Source organism: Poecilia reticulata, linkage group LG6 (assembly GCF_000633615.1).
Source record: "Poecilia reticulata strain Guanapo linkage group LG6, Guppy_female_1.0+MT, whole genome shotgun sequence".
Taxonomy (NCBI): domain Eukaryota; kingdom Metazoa; phylum Chordata; class Actinopteri; order Cyprinodontiformes; family Poeciliidae; genus Poecilia; species Poecilia reticulata.
Genome location: NC_024336.1, coordinates 2,148,464 through 2,168,519, shown reverse-complemented (window position 1 = coordinate 2,168,519; position 20,056 = coordinate 2,148,464). Strand labels below are relative to the sequence as shown.

General features: G+C 40.8%; 1 protein-coding gene across 5 annotated transcripts in view; it reads right to left on the bottom strand.

The window, feature by feature from the left end:
• Positions 1-404: 404 nt before the first annotated feature.
• Positions 405-20,056, bottom strand: part of mgat4c (mgat4 family member C) — a 138,043-nt gene continuing 118,391 nt past the window's right edge. For all 5 annotated transcript variants that reach the window (XM_008410874.2, XM_017305368.1, XM_017305367.1 and 2 more), the window contains 3 exons: positions 5,340-5,488; positions 4,269-4,416; positions 405-2,722 (listed from right to left, as the gene is read on the bottom strand). In XM_008410874.2, the coding sequence (XP_008409096.1) occupies positions 1,566-2,722; positions 4,269-4,416; positions 5,340-5,468 (1,434 nt within the window). In that variant the 5' untranslated portion in view covers positions 5,469-5,488 and the 3' untranslated portion in view covers positions 405-1,565. The remainder of the gene's footprint in view (positions 2,723-4,268; positions 4,417-5,339; positions 5,489-20,056) is intronic.

The window sequence follows — 20,056 nt, the reverse complement described above, 5'->3', positions numbered from 1 at the left end:
CATGGATTTGAACTTGTGTCTTTAATTACTTCAGCAAAACTCAACGTTTTTACCAAATTCTATAGTCTAAATCTGCTCCTTAGTTGCATCTTTTCGGGGTTGTTACTGCCTCTAGTGGCGTGGGGGTGGTAACACAGCTAATACAATTACATTACTAAATCAGAATACCGCAAAGTATTTTGTGTGTCTGCAAGGGGGGATAACAAGGGTTCGGTGAATGCGCATATGAAACTGGGGGGTTCGGTACCTCACAAAAGGTTAAGAACCACTGGATTAGGGTGATAATATTTAATAAAGTCATAATATTACAAGAATAAACTCACAAGCATGAAGTTATAAAATTATGAAAATAAAGTTATAGTGTTAAAAGAAACAAGAAAAAAATCATATTACAAAGGTAGTCATAATATTACAACTTTAATCTCATAATGTTATGACTTCTCAAAATATTATGATTTTATTCTCATATTGACATCATCATATTATGTAGACTTTATTCCTGTAGTATGATTTTGTTCTTGTAATATTACGACTTTATTCTCGTATGAGTTTATTCTCGTAATAAGAATATTGTCGCAATTAAATATTTTTAAATGTTTTCTTTGTATGGCCCTAATGCTTGTCATAAACCACTGATTCTGGTATTGACATTTATGTTGATGATATTTATTGAGACGGGTGATTAAAGTTTAAAAAACAAGACACACTGTTAATTAAGAGCATTCATTTAACAAACAGCTGCTTGTGCAGTGGATGTGTGAACTGTACACCACACACCTTCTCTTCATGATCGTCACCAGCCTCGTCCCTCAGTGTTGTGCCATCCCATCCCATTTCTCCACCAGGATTTGTCATAAGACAGTCAACCAGCTTGTGATGGCTCCACAAACATCACATCAAAATCTGACTCCCAATAGAGCTCAATGGAGTTGGGTCGAACCCTGATATGTAAGGGCGAACACGGGCATGTTGGAGGAAAGACTTTGATCTCAAACTGTTCAGATACGAAATGGCCAATTTGTGTCAGAACCTCATTTTGATCATCATCGGGCTCAAATGATGGCCAGACTCTGTATCTTCTATGAGGGAGATACTGCCACACCACCTCAGAGAGTCTGACCAATTTTTTTCTGTGCTCATCCTCAAACGCAACCCCAACCTTTCCATTAAAGAGGAAGTAGTCAGACTTTCCTAAGTCTGGCTTGACAATAAAAGTTATTATCAAGAAGCGTTGGTACAACAAAGAAAATACTCAACAAAACCTCAGATTACTCACTTTTACGGTACGTCTCTTTCCTGTAATCAGGTTTGGGTAAAGTATGGTTGTTATACAAATATTACCATATGAGGAATAAGCTATGATTATTCAATACATTGAGGTTAGATCAGAAATCCTTGAGGATGACTGAAGATGGTCCACTAAGGTTACAACGTTTAAGTATAAAAACAGACTGATTTGGCAAGAAGAATAAATAAATACATACAAAATGAATAAATTAAACCTAGAAAACACATAATAATAAAAACCGCCTGTATGGGTTACTAAGAGAGGTTGTGTGTAGTTCTCATTGGCTGGGCGGTTGTGTAGTCCATAAACTGATGCTTCTGATAATGAGCCATTCTTTTTGGCTGGCTGTCACCACAATGCGAACGCACTCAATGTCAAAGCCAATCTTGTGGTCCACGTCTTGAACCTCGATGTTTCCGTTTTTAAACTCTCCTAACGTGATGAAAGAGGAGCACTGCTTTCCTTTTTTAGTCCCGACCAACTTCTCTCCTACTTCCAAGGCTCCGTGGTGAAGGAAGTCGCTTTGTCGGTCGTCAGACCCGGTAGCAATCCTAATTTTGCTAATTTTGGTTGATTTGTTAAAGACTATGACGAAGAAATCTCCGGTGGAGGGAGGTTTCCCCCAAAAGTACTCGTCTACCGTGCTGTACGCCTTGGTGGCGTCGTAGTTCTCAAAGACGTTTATGTTGGTGTAAATGCCGGCCGGGGGGTTGTCCGGGATGTCTATGGAGTCTTCCTCGAAGTCGTCGTCCTTCAGTTTGTTCTCCACGCCTTTGTAGGACGAGTAGTAGCCCATGTGTTGGAACAGCGAGGGCTTGAAGCGGATCACGTCCTTTTGAGCCAGTAGGCCCCGGAAGTGGATGAGGAGCCAATCACAAGGCATTTCCTGGTAGAACATGAGAAGGAAGTGAGCCAGTCGGGGTAGGTCTCTGGAGTGGTACAGCTTCCCGATGTAGCCCAGCTTGGAGAACTCCATCATCACCCAGTAGGAGCCTTCTCTGGAGGTTATCACCTTYTTCAGCGCCGTCAGGAAGTTCCGGGAGCAGCGCACGTCATCCTCCAGCATCATGTAGAAGTGCGACAGGTTCGTGCAGAAGTTCAGGAGGAAAGCATAGTCGACGTTCTGCTTGGAGCGGAAACGGACTCTGTCCTCTGGGTCGTTGTAGTTCCTCTTCAAGCCGTCCAGAGAAGGGTAGAACTCCTCTGGGGCCTGGATGACCAGGAGGCGGCCGGCTATGATGTGGTGAGCGAACTTCCTGGTGATCTCCTGCACCACATTCTCACACCAGATTAAGTCAAAGTCCGCCAGATGGACCACAACCACAATCTCTTTCAGCTCCTCGTAACTGGACTGGTCAAAGATGGATTTGATCGTCTCCAGGAGGTAGTTTCCCCTTTTCCTCTTGACCGATGACAATCCAATGGTCAGGAACTCTGCGAATAAAATGTGAAAACATATTTTAATGAATGAAGTAAATGTAAAGCAATGCTGCCATTCAGATTTGAGGTATTTGTAAAATTATTCCTTGATAAAATTTGGAGAAGGGAGATGAGAAATGATGACTTACAATCAAAAGACAGTTTCTGTGTATGTGGGAACAGTTTAAGAAACATTGTTTAAAGATCACCATGGGGGAAACCAACAATAGCCCATGAAAAATACCAGTAACTTTAGGTTTTGTCTTTTTCTCACATATTTTCTAAGGTTTGGACTTTATATTCCTTCCAAGATTGTGCTAACACATACCTGTATGCTTCAGAGAAGAAAATAGTCAGACTCTTGCTCCCAAAGAGGTGCTCATATACGGTGTCTATAAAATATATCCATCCCATTGAATGTTCTACCCTTTTTATTTCTTTTACAAATCAATCATGATCAACAAATCCCTTTAAAGAGGCAGTATTATGTTTTCCAGACACAGTTAGTGTCATTTTATAGCACAACCAAGAAACTATGTACATTTTTGTTGTTATAAAAATGCTGTACATCTACCAAATATATATTATGAGCAATTTGACTTTCTAATTTAATGCCTTGCAACGATTCCTCTGTCTCTTTAAGAAACTCTTGCTCTTTCTGAAACTCTTCAGGAAGTCATCACAACATGGCTCCTCTCAGTTCCACCAGGTGTTTGCTAATTACAGCTGGCTAGTCTGAAGGAACTGAGTGGGGGAGAGCTGCTCTGTGAGGCGGAAGCTTGGAAACTGCAGCTCAGAGGAGGAGCTTCATCCTCAAAGGTGCAGCTAGGTCCACCCAGGCGTTTTTCCCAGCTGATTGGTTTCCATGGACATTAAAGGATTTCTCAAACTTGCATAAAATAATCAAGGCAAAGCTCCAGATATGTTTTTGATGAAGGAATAATATTATAACAAGAGGAAGAGCTAAAAAATGTTACATTAAATCAGTCATCGCATATGCAACTCTTTCAAGTCAGTATTTAGCAGATGCACCTTTGAGTGTGAATGTGTCTCAATGAGGCCACGCATCTGCAGGTCAATCTGTTTTATAGGCCCTGCATATTTATGACCTCACCTAAGAGGTTTTTATTTTTTTTATAATTGTAATATAAAAAAAAACAAAACAAAATGTATAAAAAAAGAAAAGAGCGCAGTTGATACCGTAAAGAAACAACAATAATCTAAAATAAAAAAGTTACAAAGCATTACTGACTCCTATCTAAATCCTGTGCAAGTGGCAAACGTGAACTGGGTTCTTCCCACGACTGTATGGAAAGTGCAAAATAAATCGGCAAACTGCAGATAAGACAACTGGGTCAAAATGATTTTTGAGCTATAACATTTGGAAGTAGAGCATGATTTGCTTGAGGTGAGCTCTTTGCCGAGTTCAAAACCGAAACAAAGAATCTCTTTGAATCATTTATTCTTCTCTTCTTTAAATCAGACAGATTCGGTTCCGCCTCCTCAGATATGAGACGGGTTAATGTGAAGCCGCTGCTAAAGAGGGAACCTTCAGACTTACTCTTGCGGTTCAGAGGCGTGCCGGCGAGATAGCGGTATGTGACGTTAATGGTTCCAGAGAAGTTGCTGAGGTCTCTGAAGGTGTGAGCGTATCGCTCCGAGCTGGGAGGATGGACCGACGCTTCCCTGAGCTGCCTTTTATCTCCTTCCTGCAACACGAAAAGCACATTAGAACAGAAGAAAAGAAAGGCACACCAAAGAGAAGCAGCCAAATAAAAGCATGCATTTTTGAATAATTAAAAAAAAAAGAAAGAACATATTTCTGTTTTTATTCCTAATGTGTGTTTGGATGCAGCTGAGCTAACCCCTTCCACAGTCAGTTTGCAGAATTCATGAAAACGCCCAAAATGGAAAACTGCCTTTTAGTAACTGAAATAAACACAAATTATGTGATTTCCCCCCAAATTCTGATGACATCATAAATAAACAATAAATCATCTGGCTGATTTCCTTTTGGGTCCATGTCAGCAAGATTTCAACACAAACTATCTTTAAAAATTGAAGTAAATATAAAATGGAAAACATGGGAATAATGGGGCATTTATTGTACCGTTTATCATTTATTGTGAATTTGGCTTACTTTCACAATAAATTCCACTTAAGTTGTACATACTGCCCGTTTTGTTAGTACTATTTTTCTCTTCACTGTTTGTTCAATAAAGACATATCAATAAATATCAATACATTTTAAAGTATGATTATATGGAGTTAGATTGTGCAGTTTAGTAATATAAGTCACACTTTTTTGTATCTGGTGTCCTGAAGAAGCGTTTTACAAATAGGAATGTTTCTGCTGAAAAACAGCGGCAGACATACAGCTACCTAAAATAACTATAGTAACAATAGCAATAGTAAATAATAACTATTGCTATTGTCATGTTTAATGTTACCACAAGAGCACCATAAAATATTGCGATAAAACTTTAAGTAAATATCGCCCACCGCTTCATGGGAAACAAAATAAAAGACATTTGGAGTTTGTTTGAATGGATTTGTTCAGACCTCTGCCCAGAAGATGAACACAAAGAGTCTCAATAAGTGAATAAAACCGATGGCGGCTCTCATCACTGACCAGCACGTAGCCGTCCTCGATGTAGAGGTTCAAGAAGAGGAGGAAGGTGATGAGGAAGCCGAGGAAGGGGATGGTGGAGCGTTTCCTCAGACACCTCATCTTGTCCAGGGATTTCCACACCAGCCTCATTCTCACACTGCCGATGGGATCTGAGGGAGACATGGTGGAGAGAAACACATCAGGATGCGACAGCTTTTACAATTTGGAGCGCTGTGCTTTAGGAAAGTTTGGGGTTAAGTAACCGTCCACACTCATTTAAATCATTCGCTGATCCGTGTATGATCGTTGGGAGGGGAAATCTGGAATCAAACCCACAACCGTCCAGACAACCACTGCTCTGATGGTTCAACTTGCCATCTTTCTAGAGCTCTACTGCTGGCAGAAGTTCCCAGGGCTACCTTGCATGTGTGACTGACTAAATAAAGATTTTAAATAGCTGCGAACGCAACTTCAAATGTAGCAACGCGCTTTGTCTTTTGCTTCCCAACAACTGAGCGCCAGGATGTGCTGCTGTTGCCGCTGAGACGCCCAGCAGAATACAAACTACGTCCAAGCTCAGTTCGATGGCCACACTCACATCGATCAGTCGCACCAAGACTCAGCTTCACCGGGGATTCGGCTTGTCAATACCTTTTTGTGAGCGCTTGAAAACTGAATTTAACATGTCCATCCTCGACTCGCTGCTCTCCGTAGGTAGGAAGCACATGTGGATTAAGACGAGTGGTCTTAATCCACATGTTTTATCACATTGCAATAAATCTTCTATCTGATAAAACAATGAATAGTATACTAAATACTGTGGGATGTTAATAATGTCATCTGGTGTTTGAAGATCTAAAGAAAAGCAGTTTAAGCGGTTTGCTGGTCACACACGACAGTGTCATGAGGGAAAGGCATCGGCTGTGACCTCAGAGGAGCAACTGTCAATCCGTAAACAGTTAGGCGTTTCTCGACTGACAGGCAGTGAGGGGAACACGTTTTCTGAATGGTTTGGTTTGTTTGACACAGTGCAATATGAAGGTGAACTGCAGCAGCTGAAAATGTAACAAATGTTAAAATTTTAGTCCCCAATCAAACAGAGTCTAACGGCGATCAGGTGGGAAAACAAACCTCACAGAAATCCTCCAAGAACCACAGAAAGACGTTAAATTTAGCCTGCTAATTTTGTCTTTACAGTTTTCTGAAAGTTGGGGCGGACTTCACAGTTTCACCTTTTTGTGTTGATTTTTGTTTAATGAACAACCCAACTTTGGAATCTGCTGTGCGTTTATACGCCTGATGTTCAATGCAGATACTTTTGGAACCTGGTATGAACTAAACTATTTCACACTGTCCTCTTATTTAAAACCCTGAAACCGACTGTGTGTTGTCTGGTCTCCGCTGTGCGTCTCCAGGGTTCTGCAGGACTGCATTGTGACAATGGAAGGAACAGTTAGGAATGTTCTGGAGGAATCATCCCGACACACCGGCGCTCAGCTCAGGTATGGCTCCCTGCTTCCTGCCGCCAGTCTCATTTCGTTTAGCCAGAACTTAGCCGCAGCTGCTTCCTCTCTCAGGAGACGCCACGCCCCAAACGACACGGCATGCACTTTCACTAAAAGTCATCCGCGATTTCATGCTGAGACAAGAACCGACCTCATAGATCCGAGTCCTGGATGTCTATCTTAACGAAACAAGACAAAGATATGTGCCTCCTCGTTTAATAATTCAGCGCCGGCTCCGGGGAGGAAGAGCATGAGACGATGATACAGTCAGAGGCGCGGCTGGGCAGAGAAGCTAGTTTCTACTGCCTTGGATTTTACCAGAGGCTCAGATCCACGGCGTCATGATGGTGCTTTACTGTTCCTGGAACACGCTGGAATAGGGGAAAATTATGCCGATTTAAGTTGTACAGATCACGGTATGAGTTTGCTGTCGGGATGGTTGTTGTGTGTTGTGTTTACTCTTGTGGCCTGAACCCAGAGCAGTGAAATGGACTTTGTGTGTTTTAAAGGGCCGTGTCATCGTGGCTGTCATACAGTCTGTCACATTTCCCTGGCACTCTTTCAGAGCGCCCTACCAGCAGGCTGGAGCTTATATGTCCATTATGCACTCTGCTGCATGTGTGTGTGTGCGCGTATGTGTGCGTGGGCTTGTGTGCATGTGTGCGTGCGTGTGTGTGTGTGTGTGTGTGTGCGTGTGTGTGTGTGTGTGTGTGTGCGTGCGTGTGCGTGTGTGTGTGTGTGTGTGTGTGTGAAAGAAGTGGGCTGAATACACCAAAACAATGCTTCTTTATTTGTTCTCTGCTACCAAATTCTGAGCATTTATCTTGTATCAGCTGTCAGCTTCTTTAACCAATTCAAAAACATTTCTGGCTCTAATAGGTTACCGTACTGCAACATTATAAACTCAAACTTCAATGTAACTTCATTGGATAGAGTTTTACTGAACACCAAGTCATGCAAAGACTGGAGGAAAAATTATGCTTTAGAACATTTTATTCAGTTCCTTTAAAGATCAGATAATTCTTTATTAGTGCTGCTTTGATTCCACTACATCCAATAAATAAAATTCTAAATAAGTTTAATAAAATCTGGTGCATCATATTTGTGATGCGCTACAGGAAAACCAGGAACCTTCCATTCGGAAGAGCAGAAATGGTGAAAAACAATGAAAAACGGTCATTTCTGAGAAATATGTGTATTTATTGATTTATTTTTTATCTTTTGCTAAATACATCAGCTCAAGTCATGAAGAAACCACCCCAGGCTTTACAAAGGGGTTTCAGAGATTTTAAAATGGTAAACTCTGTGTTGGGATTCTGCAGAGTAAATCTGAGGGAAACTCTCAGCTGATTAACATATGGAAACCAACAACGCGACAGGTTGACTACAATGGTCAAAGATGTAAAAATAAAAATAATTTAAAAAAACAGCAACCAACCTCTCAAATGATTCAGAAAGTACAATTAGGAATTCTACACATAAAGTAAAATAAATAAATAATGACATCGCTTCAGGCACAAAGTGTAGAATCAGAACGGATCGGTCACATTGTCACAGTTACCTGTGATAATGTAAAATAGTTTTCAATATCGGCACCATACAAATGTTAATATTGGATCGGTGGATCTCAATAACTTTATTGGCTAGCCACACTCTTTTGTTGTTGGTTTCAGAATATTAGTGAACAGTCAAAGTTCATGCTAAATTCTAATGAGATTTTGCAGAAAGACTTGTAAACTGTTCTTCATGGATGGAATCCATCCAGTGTGACTGAGTTTGAGAAGAGTGGACAAAAATATCTGTAGATACAAAACTGTTCCTCAAAATACTTACAGTGAGAGGTACTTCTATCAATTATTGGTGTTTGTGGTCGTAACATGGCAAAATAGGAACAATGGGTATAAATACTTTAGTAATGCTCAATAAACCCTATCAGGCTGTCACTTCAAATAGAAAAAACTATGCAACAAAAAGCAAGCATATCAACCAAACAGACCTTTATTCAGTTTGTTTTTTTGTCATTGCAACTAAGCTTTCAATTTGTTTAAGATTTCTTTAAAGCGTTGTGATTTATAAAGTCAATACACTCCTGCTGTTTGTGTTAACTTTAAGGATGTATTGTCACGCTATGTTAGCATTTTTTGTGGTAAGCATTTTCGAGATGAGACGTGACAATAAACCCATAAATAATAAAACTAAAAAAAACAAACATTGTCCAGAAATCCTCCGAGGAAAATATCACCTGCTAGGATCCCAGGCAGTGCTGTGGGGGTTTGGAAACGGCCCCGAGCCGTAAAACCTCCCCTCATCAGTCCCCGACATCAAAGCAGGCTGAGAGTTATGCTGCTGTGCGACACATGAGGACCCGAGGGAGACACAATGATAAACAAGGGAAATAACGCAGAGACTAGACCGAGTACGGAGATGAATTCATGTTCCCCGTGTAGCAGTAGAATAATTAGCTGCACACACTTTATTACACGGAAGTCATTTTTCAGTCAACTGAACAGTCCGCAGTCATATCTTCAAACAATCATGGTGACTATTTTTAGCACTGTAATCTTTAAAGATTCTTGTTGCAGTCCAGTAAAGCAGCATTTATACTAATTTCAGATTCTAGCTTAAGCTTTCTTCGCAGCTAACAGCTAGCCAGTTGCTCCAGTTTCAGTGTTTACTTATCATTTGAATCTCATCTGTACCAAAATGTTGCCACACAAAAGATTTACAGCCAGTGAAGGATTCTTTAGTGCTTTTTGTTAGCCTAGCTTTTTTTTTGGAAAACGCCCAAACCAACAGGGTTTCTCAGCTGGGCCTGTTACGAAAACACATTTTACTGTCCCAGAAATTGTTGCAATAAATGAAAATATTGTCATTTTAAGAAATTTTTAACTAATATAATAACAATAATGGCTTATTAATGCAAGTATACCCACTCAAAGAAAAAAAAAAATCTAAAGAACATTTAACACTGTAACTGAAACACATTTTAGGTATCCAAAATAAGCAAACTTAAGAACTGAAAAAACAATAATTAAAACTGAGTATGAAGTCAAAATTAATTTAAAAAAATCATTCAGCTTAGACAGGGAAAACAGGAAAATGTGGCAGGTAGAGAAAGCTAATTACTTCGTACTGGGGGCCGAATTTTTGAAGCGTTTCTCAAAATGGCGGCTTATCAACAATGTTAAAGGGGAGCATCTCTTTTTAAAGACTGTTGTCCAAAAGTAAATTATCAGGCTCATTTTAATTTATTAAAATTGCTTATTGTGACAGGCTTAATATCAGACATTCAAATGAAGAGTGTCAAATATACAGCTACACAAAGTCAAGATAAAAGCACTCATCTTCATTCATCTTCATATCCCAGGTTCATAATAATGTCTTATACCGACTTCATGAGACGAAGTCGCAGCAAATGTTATGGAGTAAGTCTTAGATATATCATGGCCTTTTAATGTTGTGTTTTAGATCACATTGGCTTTAAAAGTCATTACATTCCTTCTTTGGACTTCATCTTATACAGTGGGCACCAAGAACCTCTAAAAACAGAACTAACAATTTTAATAGTTCAAACAACAAATATGCCTTGATACGCACAGTGAAAATGGTCTCAGTGCTACTGCAGAAGCTAACATCTACAGTCTTTCTGGTCTCTGTTCTTAGTGTTGCAGCAAATCAGCATCTAGAAAAAAGAATGGCCCTCCTGGATTGGCTGCTTTGCAATTGGCTGGTAGAATAATGCCTGGCTTTTCAGCTCCCCAATTTGCATCATTCTTTCGAGTATTTTAGATACGCTCTACAAAAATAGCCACAAATAGGCAATATTTCTGCAAATAATCCCTAGTTACGTTCCACAGAAAAATCATGTGAATCCAAGATTACTGAGCCATGAACAGGTGGGGGTCCTCTGTATTAAAAGTTTTTATCTGTTATCACAACCTTTTAGTACTTCTACCTGAAACTTAAAGGGGAACATAGTGGCATTTTACAGCACAATCAAGTAACTATGTTACCTTCAGTTATTATTAAAAAAATATGTCAAATATGACATATTTTTTTAAGATAAGAAATTTGACTTTGGAATTTAACACCTTAAAATTGGGCTTCTGTCCCTTTAAAAAGAACCCTGCTCTTGCTGAAGCTCCACCTTGAGGAAGTCATCACAACATGACTCCTCTATTAACCCTTTAACAACGTTTTTATCACTGTTGCACTTAGAAATAGTTCTTACAACAAGCTCTACCAGATGTTTGCTAATTGCTGCTGGCTGGTTTGAAGGAGCCGAATGGAAAAGTCTTGGAGATTGGTGCTCTGAAATGGGGAAGCTCAGTAGCTCGGAAATTGCAGCTCCAAGGAGGAGCTGCGCCTTGAAGGCAGGTCTAGGGCCACCCAGGCGATTTGCACAGCTGAATGGTTGCCACGGGAGACTCCAGGATTTCTCAAATATGCAGGACAGAATCAAAGCTACACTCCATGTATGTGTTTGATGAGGGAATAACATTAGAACACAAAGCAAAGTCAATTTTACTTAATATTGCCCCCTTTAATTCACATAAAGTTCACTCAGAATGTTTGTTTGTCCTCTCTCATGGTTCTCTTTTATTTACACAGACCAACAGTAGCTTCCCAAGAGTCCTCTGAATTTCTGCTCAATGTCATCCAACCTTTTTCTGGCCGTGAATATTAGATGAGTGGCTCAAAAATCTGCTTTTCCCCTGCAACATCCTCCTTTCTTAATGGTGAAACCTGATGCAGACTTCAAATGGGAGAGCAAGGGGCTCCCCTGTGCAGGGAAGGCAATTATGTGGTCAGGGGGACGGTGTGTAACCGTACACCAAGCCTTCTATACAAGACACACGACACAAAACAAAACGCAAGACCTGCTTCCCTCTCCATTTGTAATTTGTAACGGCTCCGTAGCTGCAGAGTGGCAGCGGTCCTCCTGCACAGCAACTATATATTTTTTTTCTTTTTTTTTTGCGAGAGGTGAAACATGAAACCAAAGAGCGACAATAAACAGAGAAAAGTACGACTGAGCAGAACAGACTGACATGCGGAAAATATATGTGGTGTTTCACATCTTGCCTTCCGAAACGAAGTCCTGTAAAAGGCTGAACCACAAGAGCAAGACAGCCTTTACAACACCGACACCAAAGTTTGAAATAAAAAAAGTTTAGAATGGTCTAATTTGTTCACCTGTATAGTGAATGACGAAGATGAAATTCTGGGTTTGTGGTACACACCGCTCCAGGTTTTATTGAGAAATCACTGTTATCTGCTGAAACACTCTTTTCCTACCAGCTTGAAAGAAATCTGTTTAGCCTCCCGATTCCGGACACATTTTTAGCATGAGCCGTCGCTGCCTTTAATGGGAAAACCTAAATGGCGAACTCATTCAAAACAAGAGTAAAAGGAAGGGGGGAAGGACGGAGAAGATGAATAAAATGGGAGTGCAGAAAGCAATTCTCCCACCTTTCATCTTGTTATCTGTTTTACATTATTTCCCCTGGGTATCCTGCACCTTGCAGATATACAGCTCTGCACAAATAATCAATTAAGCCTGCAGATTTGCCGGGATTCAGCAGTTGCTTTGTGTCAGGCCTTCAGCCACTTTCAATGGATTTTCTCTCTTGATAAAAAAAAAAAAAAAATCCGTGCACAACGCAGGCTTTTGTTGATAACGAAATGAGGCGTGCGGTGGCATAATGAATCCCTTTATTATGAAACGGGCTGTTTTGTTATTAATTGGAAGTGGTCAAAATGTTTACTAATTACTACATTCGTACACGGTGCCTGACAAAGGAACTCTTGTCATCTACAAAGAACCGCCGAGCATTCATTCCAACACCCGAGTATTGATCCTAACTATCTACGTACGATTGGGAATTGACACTACGGGTTTTATCAGAGAAAAATCGGAGCCCTGAAGCCGCTCCCTGTAGCTCGTGTGAACGCAACATGTCACAACGGCGAAATCGCAATTGGGGCGGATGACCTGTCGAACCTGCGAAGGTATTCATCCGAAGGGAGACCTTATGGCGCGAGTGAGAGGCACAAACTTTTCTTTTATGTGAACTGCCAAGTAGTTTTCAGATCATTAAGGAGTCCCAGATGTGGCGCGTGTTACCGGTCCCGGTTGAATCAATCTCCTGAGGCCAGACGGCTGCGGCGAGTATCCAAACAGATGTACCGCCCCGCCACAACAGCAGCAGCACTGCCCTCCCCTCCTCCGTCTCCCTACGCGGGGCCTGGCTGTCATCGCTGTCAACAGCTTGAGATGCCACACTCTAATGGGAGGAGGAGGTGCACAGAGGTAGAGAATGTGGATGCGTGTGTGTGTGCGTGTGTGTGTAATGCACTCCCCCCAGACACACTGTCCAAGTGTGCCCCTTTTCTTTTCACACTGCCACAACCAACTGCCATTGCTACCTTCTCTGGAGCCCTCTTGGGAAACGTTGGCTGCTGCGACAATGGCAATTTCAGATGTTCTCCCACAAGGCGCCAGACAAACCTCGGAGCTTAAAAAAACCCGGTAAGGTCCTTGACACCCCACTGCCAAACAGGCCTCTCTTCGCAAATTTCAGACGGCCAATGCGTCCTTGCCTGTTTTTTTTTTTCCTCCAACAGTGAAAGGAACAATGCCTTGTTCTAGTTCCAGGACGTGTTGGAAACATCCACAAAGGCTTTTTAAGCTCATCGTCACTAGCTGAGGTGGTGCATGCTGCTGGAATGCATTCTCATAATATATGGAGCAAGTTTGAATCCCTGATGCCCTACAGTTGTTCAGGTCAAATGAAAATCGTCTACAAAGACGTTGTACATAAGTCTGTGCCTGTTTCACACCAACACAACCAGTTACTACAGCTTCTTCTTTGGAGCCCACATGAGAAATTCTGATGTTTCCCCATAAGGAACTAGACATACCTGAAACATCTCAGACACTCCACCGTCAAATATCCTTCCCTTCTTGAATTCTAGATGGTCAATGCCCTTTCCTGTGTTTAAGCTTGAACAGTGTGAAGAGCAAAGTCTTGTTATAGTTCCAGGATGTGTTGGAAACATCAACAAAGCCCCTTTTTGTTCAACTGCAAGAGCACCGTTGGTGCAAACTGCTGAAATGCATTCCCATAAGACACTGTGCAGACACGATGCAACTCTTGGCCAAGCTGTTTGGAAAGAGGTTCCTTAGATGTACTTTACCGCATTCTCAGCTATAATTGTTTGGCTAGAGAAGATGTGGTTTCATTATTCTTACAGATTTAAGGAATCAAAACAGTTAATTGACACCTCTTCTGAAAAACACCTAATGTCGCAACTTGGATCCATTCTCTGTTTTCTGAAAAGACCGAGGTGACGTAGAGGGGGTTGGAGTTAAACTGCTAAGGCTCATATTGGTTGACTTCTGTAGGCAATAACTTCACAACTTGAAGGTGTGATTAGCGCAAAAACACACTGGGAACACATATAATTTGTTGTCATCAGCACACACTGGAGGTGATGCATTTTAGTGCACTGAGGCAGTACAAATCACTGGCAGTCAGTAACTGTAGATCCAAGTTTGTGATGCTTGAAAATACAACAAAACTGGTATAAAGTTATAGAACTAGCTGCGTTTCCATAGCGAATGTGCGCAACACTCAATATCCCGCATACTGGAAGAACACAATTTTGCAATTGCGGTGTTTTCACTTAATACAAAATGCAATTAAATAATCACCTGGGAGTAAGTTTGCTAACATAATGCTCATCCAGTGCTATGATCATCCAATTACTACCTGTCGTCTTCTTCTTCACAGTTTGCTCCAGTGGCAACGTCCGGTTGTTGATCATATGACTCGTATGATGTGAAAAAAGTGTTTCCATTGCAGTTTTGCCAATTAAACCAGTTTCGATACGGCTGAAAAGATCACCTCATCCTAGCGCCAAAACTTTTCATCCAAAAACAAGTTTTTTTTAAAACTAATGTATTTCCATTAAGCAAACTTATTTTGAAAATTTCAAATTGTGTAATTATACGGTCAATGGAAACACAGCTATTGATGTGCCATACCTTTAGAAAGGAAAACAACCAAAACTGCTTCTGCACAATACTCTACGACCAAAGTTCACGCCTCCTTTGGTTCTGTAATGTCACATTAATGGTTTAAAGTCTGCATGCAGGACAATACCAACAGTGACATCTTAGTGAAGGATAGAGCCACTAAAGTTATTGAGATAGACTCATATACCAACTTAAAATGCATTTTCCTCATCCATGTGTGAGTCTAGGACAGCAGTTAGTCTCAAAGTGAAGGAGGTTATTGCTCTAGTGTTTGCTAAGGTTGTTGACGTTTAATGTCAGAGGTAAAGCTTTTCCAACTGTGATGTTTATAATGAGGACGGGGAGATGTAAGACATGATCTGAATCGGCCTCTCCCAGGCCCTTCTGAGCAGTTAGCGCTTTGACCCAGATTAGCGAGCTGCCAACGGTGCACTTGGGAGGGAAACTGATGGAAGGCTGTGATAATGCCTGCATATTTCCAATTTTAAACACACTCAGAATGTGCACACCTCTTGTAAACAGGCACACACACACACACACACATCTGGTCTCTGTTTCATACCTATCCCTAGTGACTAATTGGCTGGTGATAAAAAAAAAAAAAAAATCATTATACCCACATCTCAGACACAAGACGATTAAGCATTTGAATATTGCAAAAGGCTCTCTAGGGAAAAAAGATATTCAATTAGCACTTTGTTATATTACAGCAGGTTAATGAGCAGTGTGTCTTTCTGTACCCAGAGTCCCTACTGTCCACTGTCATGTGTCATAAGCATATGCTGCTATGATGCTCCCCCTGAAGCCATTTTCTACTTTAGAAAACCCAGACCCATGTGAATTAGCAGACAACATCCTGTCATCATCTTGCTGCCCCATAAATAAAGAAGCTGAACACTGGCCCCAGGCAAAGGAGAGAACGGACAACACAAGAGAAAAAATGGCCATTGAAGAATTGGCCGGAGAGAAATTCCCTCTCCCGCTCCGTCTCCATTCGGAAGCCAGAGAAAGAGCCGAGGAGACTTGGCTCTGCCTTGAAAGCACTTAAAAAGCCAAGGTCACCTCTTGGTCAAATCTGTGAAATGAGAAAATGGCCGAAGGGGCATAAGGCCGGTGGCAGATAGCATGAGAACGCACTATCTCCCCCCTCCATATTTAGTAAAAGGGAAGAATGGGGGAACTGGCAGGGGCTTTTCTAAAGGCTCCAGTTTAAATAAGAACTGTGCATACAATAAGATGGCCCAGTTTCAATCAGTATGACGTCGCATACATTGGAGAACTCTTAGGAAATGAGGTACTCAGTCAGGTGGCAAGTGGGCAGCCAAAGAGCTGAATGTGAGCTGACAGTCCGATCTAAAACCGAACAGCTCTTGTACGTTTGTAAAGCTTAAAGAAATGAGAGCGTTGATTAAAATGTGTTGGTGATTCTGGGTCAGTGGGAAGAGCAGCAGTCAAAGTTGTGGGTTTGATTCTAGCTTCCTCCTGCTACATGTCTGTGCCCTTGAGCACATGCCTGTGCCCTCTATGAAGAACACCATTCTACATAGAATGGTCTTCTTCCATTCTATGTAGAAATTGTTGGAAATTTGCGGCTGCAATTTGACTAATGTGTATCTAGACTTAGGCTTTTTTAGTGGGTCATAAGACTAAAAAAGTTCCACTCAAGTCTTGATAAATAAAATTAATTTAGACTCCAGCATTGATATTTTTGACTGTCTAAAATATACAGGAATAGTTAACTTGTGTCTTGGTTGAATGGCTCTGGCATTGGTCTAACTCTACCAGGACAGTGATTTCGTTCAAGGGCTGAAACAAAATGCCAGAATGTTAAAACCTGATGAGATCAAATCTGTCTCACGAAAGTCAACTCTGTCAATTTGCGTGAGAACACTTTCTTTACCCCCAGTTGACAAAACTCAGAAACAGAAAAAAAGACAAGAAACAAGTTTTTGTAAGAGAATGTTGATATGCACTGTGACTAGGTAACATAAAGAGTTATATCTGTGGTTTATGAGGAATTTGATCTCTAGTACAAAATCGAAGGTAGTTTTCGGGATCAAAAATTGACATATCTGTTATTAGGCCATTTCAGATGGAGTCTTAACTCTTAACTTGAGAAGTCGTTTAGACCTTATTTTTGTTCTTTTTACAGACTAACTCACCTGGAAAAATGTCAGTCAGTCAGACACAACACAACACATGTGCRAAACGTTTGAATGGTTGGCAGACACATCAAAAACGACCAACAGCACAATTACCAAATAGTTCACTAAGTTTGATCTAATCAATAAACTGCCTCAGTAAGTCAACCACAAGTTGGAAACGATGTTGAAAACTTAAGACTTTAGTTTTCCTATAGCTCCGTTAAATGACTGCCCAATGTTATTAGCTGCTGCTATTAGCAACAGCAGGATTCATGCATTGATAAGAATGTTGTGGGAAACTCTCAGGGCAGATCTGAAACAATACTTCCAACATAACTTCTGGGAACTTGTGCATTTTTAATAAGCATATAAATAATTTGGAAACGGTTACAAAATAAACTCCTGCTCAAGAGAAAGAGAGAAAGAGGGAGTGTGATTAATAACTTAAACATTTCAAAATAATACAGATTTTTTATTTCTTGTTTGGAAGCGGTTACAGTCAATCATTTCCACCGTCCCACGGATTGTGGAATCAAAGCAACAAAACCACAGAAATGTTCAGCATTTAAATCTAGACATTTGTACTCTGTAAAGGATTTTGACTTCAAAAGTAACCTTCACTGTCCTACAGATCACAGAGTATTTTTCTGCCGCAAGCAAAGAAAAAGAAACAAAAAAAAAAAAAACAGGAAAGATTGAGATGAACAGCACAATACCTCAATAGTGGAGCCCATGTTTTCTGCCTCACCGGTCTCCAATAACAGACTTCTCCTGGATGCGGCTATCCACTCATCCATTGACTACCTATCCCCGCGCTAGAGCGATGGGAGCATTATCTTTTACCTCTGCATCCTCTGAATTTTCTCTTGTCTCCTGTCATGAATATTTGATGAGGGGATGTGTAGGAAGGCCAATCACTAAAAGACATTTATCTCCAATATCCCCCTGACTCGGCAACCCAAGTCGAGCGTCTCCTTTGGTAATCAAAAACAAACCTTTCAAGAAATGAAAAGGCCCTTTAGAGAAAATCATTGATATCACGATAATATGCCGGTTTAAAGGGGCAGTACTATGTGTTTTCCTGGAAAATGGAGCCATTTTATAGTGCAGTCAAGTGACTATGTTACCTTCAGTTGTTAAAAAAAGGCTGTGTATATATAAATATGACTTGAAAGAAAGTTGACTTTGTAATTTAACGTCTTGAAATTGGGCCTCTGTCTCTTTAAAAACTCCCTCTCTTTCTGAAGTTCTGCCTTCAGGAAGTCATCACAATGACTTCTCTATTAACCCTTTAGCAACATTTTTGAACTAAGAAGTAGCTCCTGTAATGAGATCAGAAGATGTGCAGTTCCACCAGATGCTAATTGCTGCTGGCTAGTCTGAAGGAGCTGGAAGGGAGAGGGCTGCTCTGTGAGGCAAAAGCTTGGAAAATTGGAAACTGCAGTTCAGAGAAGGAGCTTCGTCATTGAAGGCGGGTTTAGGTCCACTTGGCATTTTGCACAACTGAAGGTTGTCTCAAAAATGCATGAACCAATCAAAGCAACACTCCTGGTATGTTTTTGATGAGAGACTATCATTATAACATGATGTAAAGCTAAAAAAAAAGTCAATTTTACATAATACAGCCTTTTTAAAACAAGCTCCACTGGATGCCTGAAAGCACTGAGGTTCAGATATGACCCACACTGCTTTATTATTATGATCTTTATTTGGAGTTTAGTCGAAACAGAAAAAGGAAAAACTGCAGTGTTGTTTGCATGTCCATCCCGGCTCTGTGGTCCATGTCTGACCTCCCATGAGGCTCCAGCAGAACATGCTGGATGTTAATTAGTTATTCCGGGAACTTCTGTCTGTACCTACTCACCCGGAACGACCGTGTTTGCGTAGCGGCAACATTGCGGGGTGTTCAGCAAATTCTCGCGGTCACAGTCAAGACCTTGAGTTTTTTTCCCCCCTTTTCATCACCATCCTATTATTTCATAACCTTGGTTATGCTGAAACCACGGTGGCATTTCTGATGACAGAAATGGGCGCACAGGACCCCAGAAACCTCCATTTGAGTTCTGCAACCTTTTGCTAGTGCTGCGACGGAGCAATTTGTCACTCCGGTTTAAGTGCCGCAGCTCATTTCCTCTAGTAAAGTTGTGAAGTGTTTGTACAAAAACAAAGTTTAAGCTCTTGGACATGTTTGATTTTCTTGAGTATCTGCTATAAATCTGACCGGTTCCTTGCAGATAAACTGCTTATTTAGATACGACTTTACAAGGGTTTGCTAGACAGACGATAAAACTGAGCAAGCAACATTAGATGAATTACTAAACATAATACCTTGGCCTTGTTCAACTAAAACACAAGCCTAAAGTCAGAGGGAGGAAGGGAGGGGAAAAGAACTAATTATATGTCTTTGCAGAAAGGGTCGTAAAATCACTTTTACAAGCAATAACTTGAGGTAATTGTCTCCGGTATGACCCTGATCGTTGCTCACATCATTTGGAGAAATTCTGGGGAGGTTCTTCCAATAAAACCCTGTAATAACAATCTGAAGGGTGATGGATTCAGAATTTTGACTTGGTCATTGCACCGCACTGATTTGTTTCATTGCTGGATTTATGTTTTTCAGCTAAATGTTTCAGCAAAACGTTTTTTCTAGAGAAGTCTGAAAAGTTGATAAATATGGTGACAATGCAGTTATGGTGGAATCGTTCTGACCACATCCCCATAACCACGCCCCTCGCCGTCTCTTGGCACCGCCCACTTTGGTGGAATTTTTCTAAATTTATGCTTTCACACAAAGCTTTACTTACACTTTCACTACAAACAAAAGAACACAAAAAATCCATAAGGAGGGACGTTTACAAGTATTATAACAAACTATCTGTAAAATCTGAATTATTAAAGTGAAAGCAACTCTTGAACCAGCAACCCTCCCGACCTCACTAAGGGAGAAGGGTGCAAGAAAATGGATGGATGGATGGATGGATGGATGGATGGATGGATGGATGGATGGATGGATGGATGGATGGATGGATGGATGGATGGATGGATGGA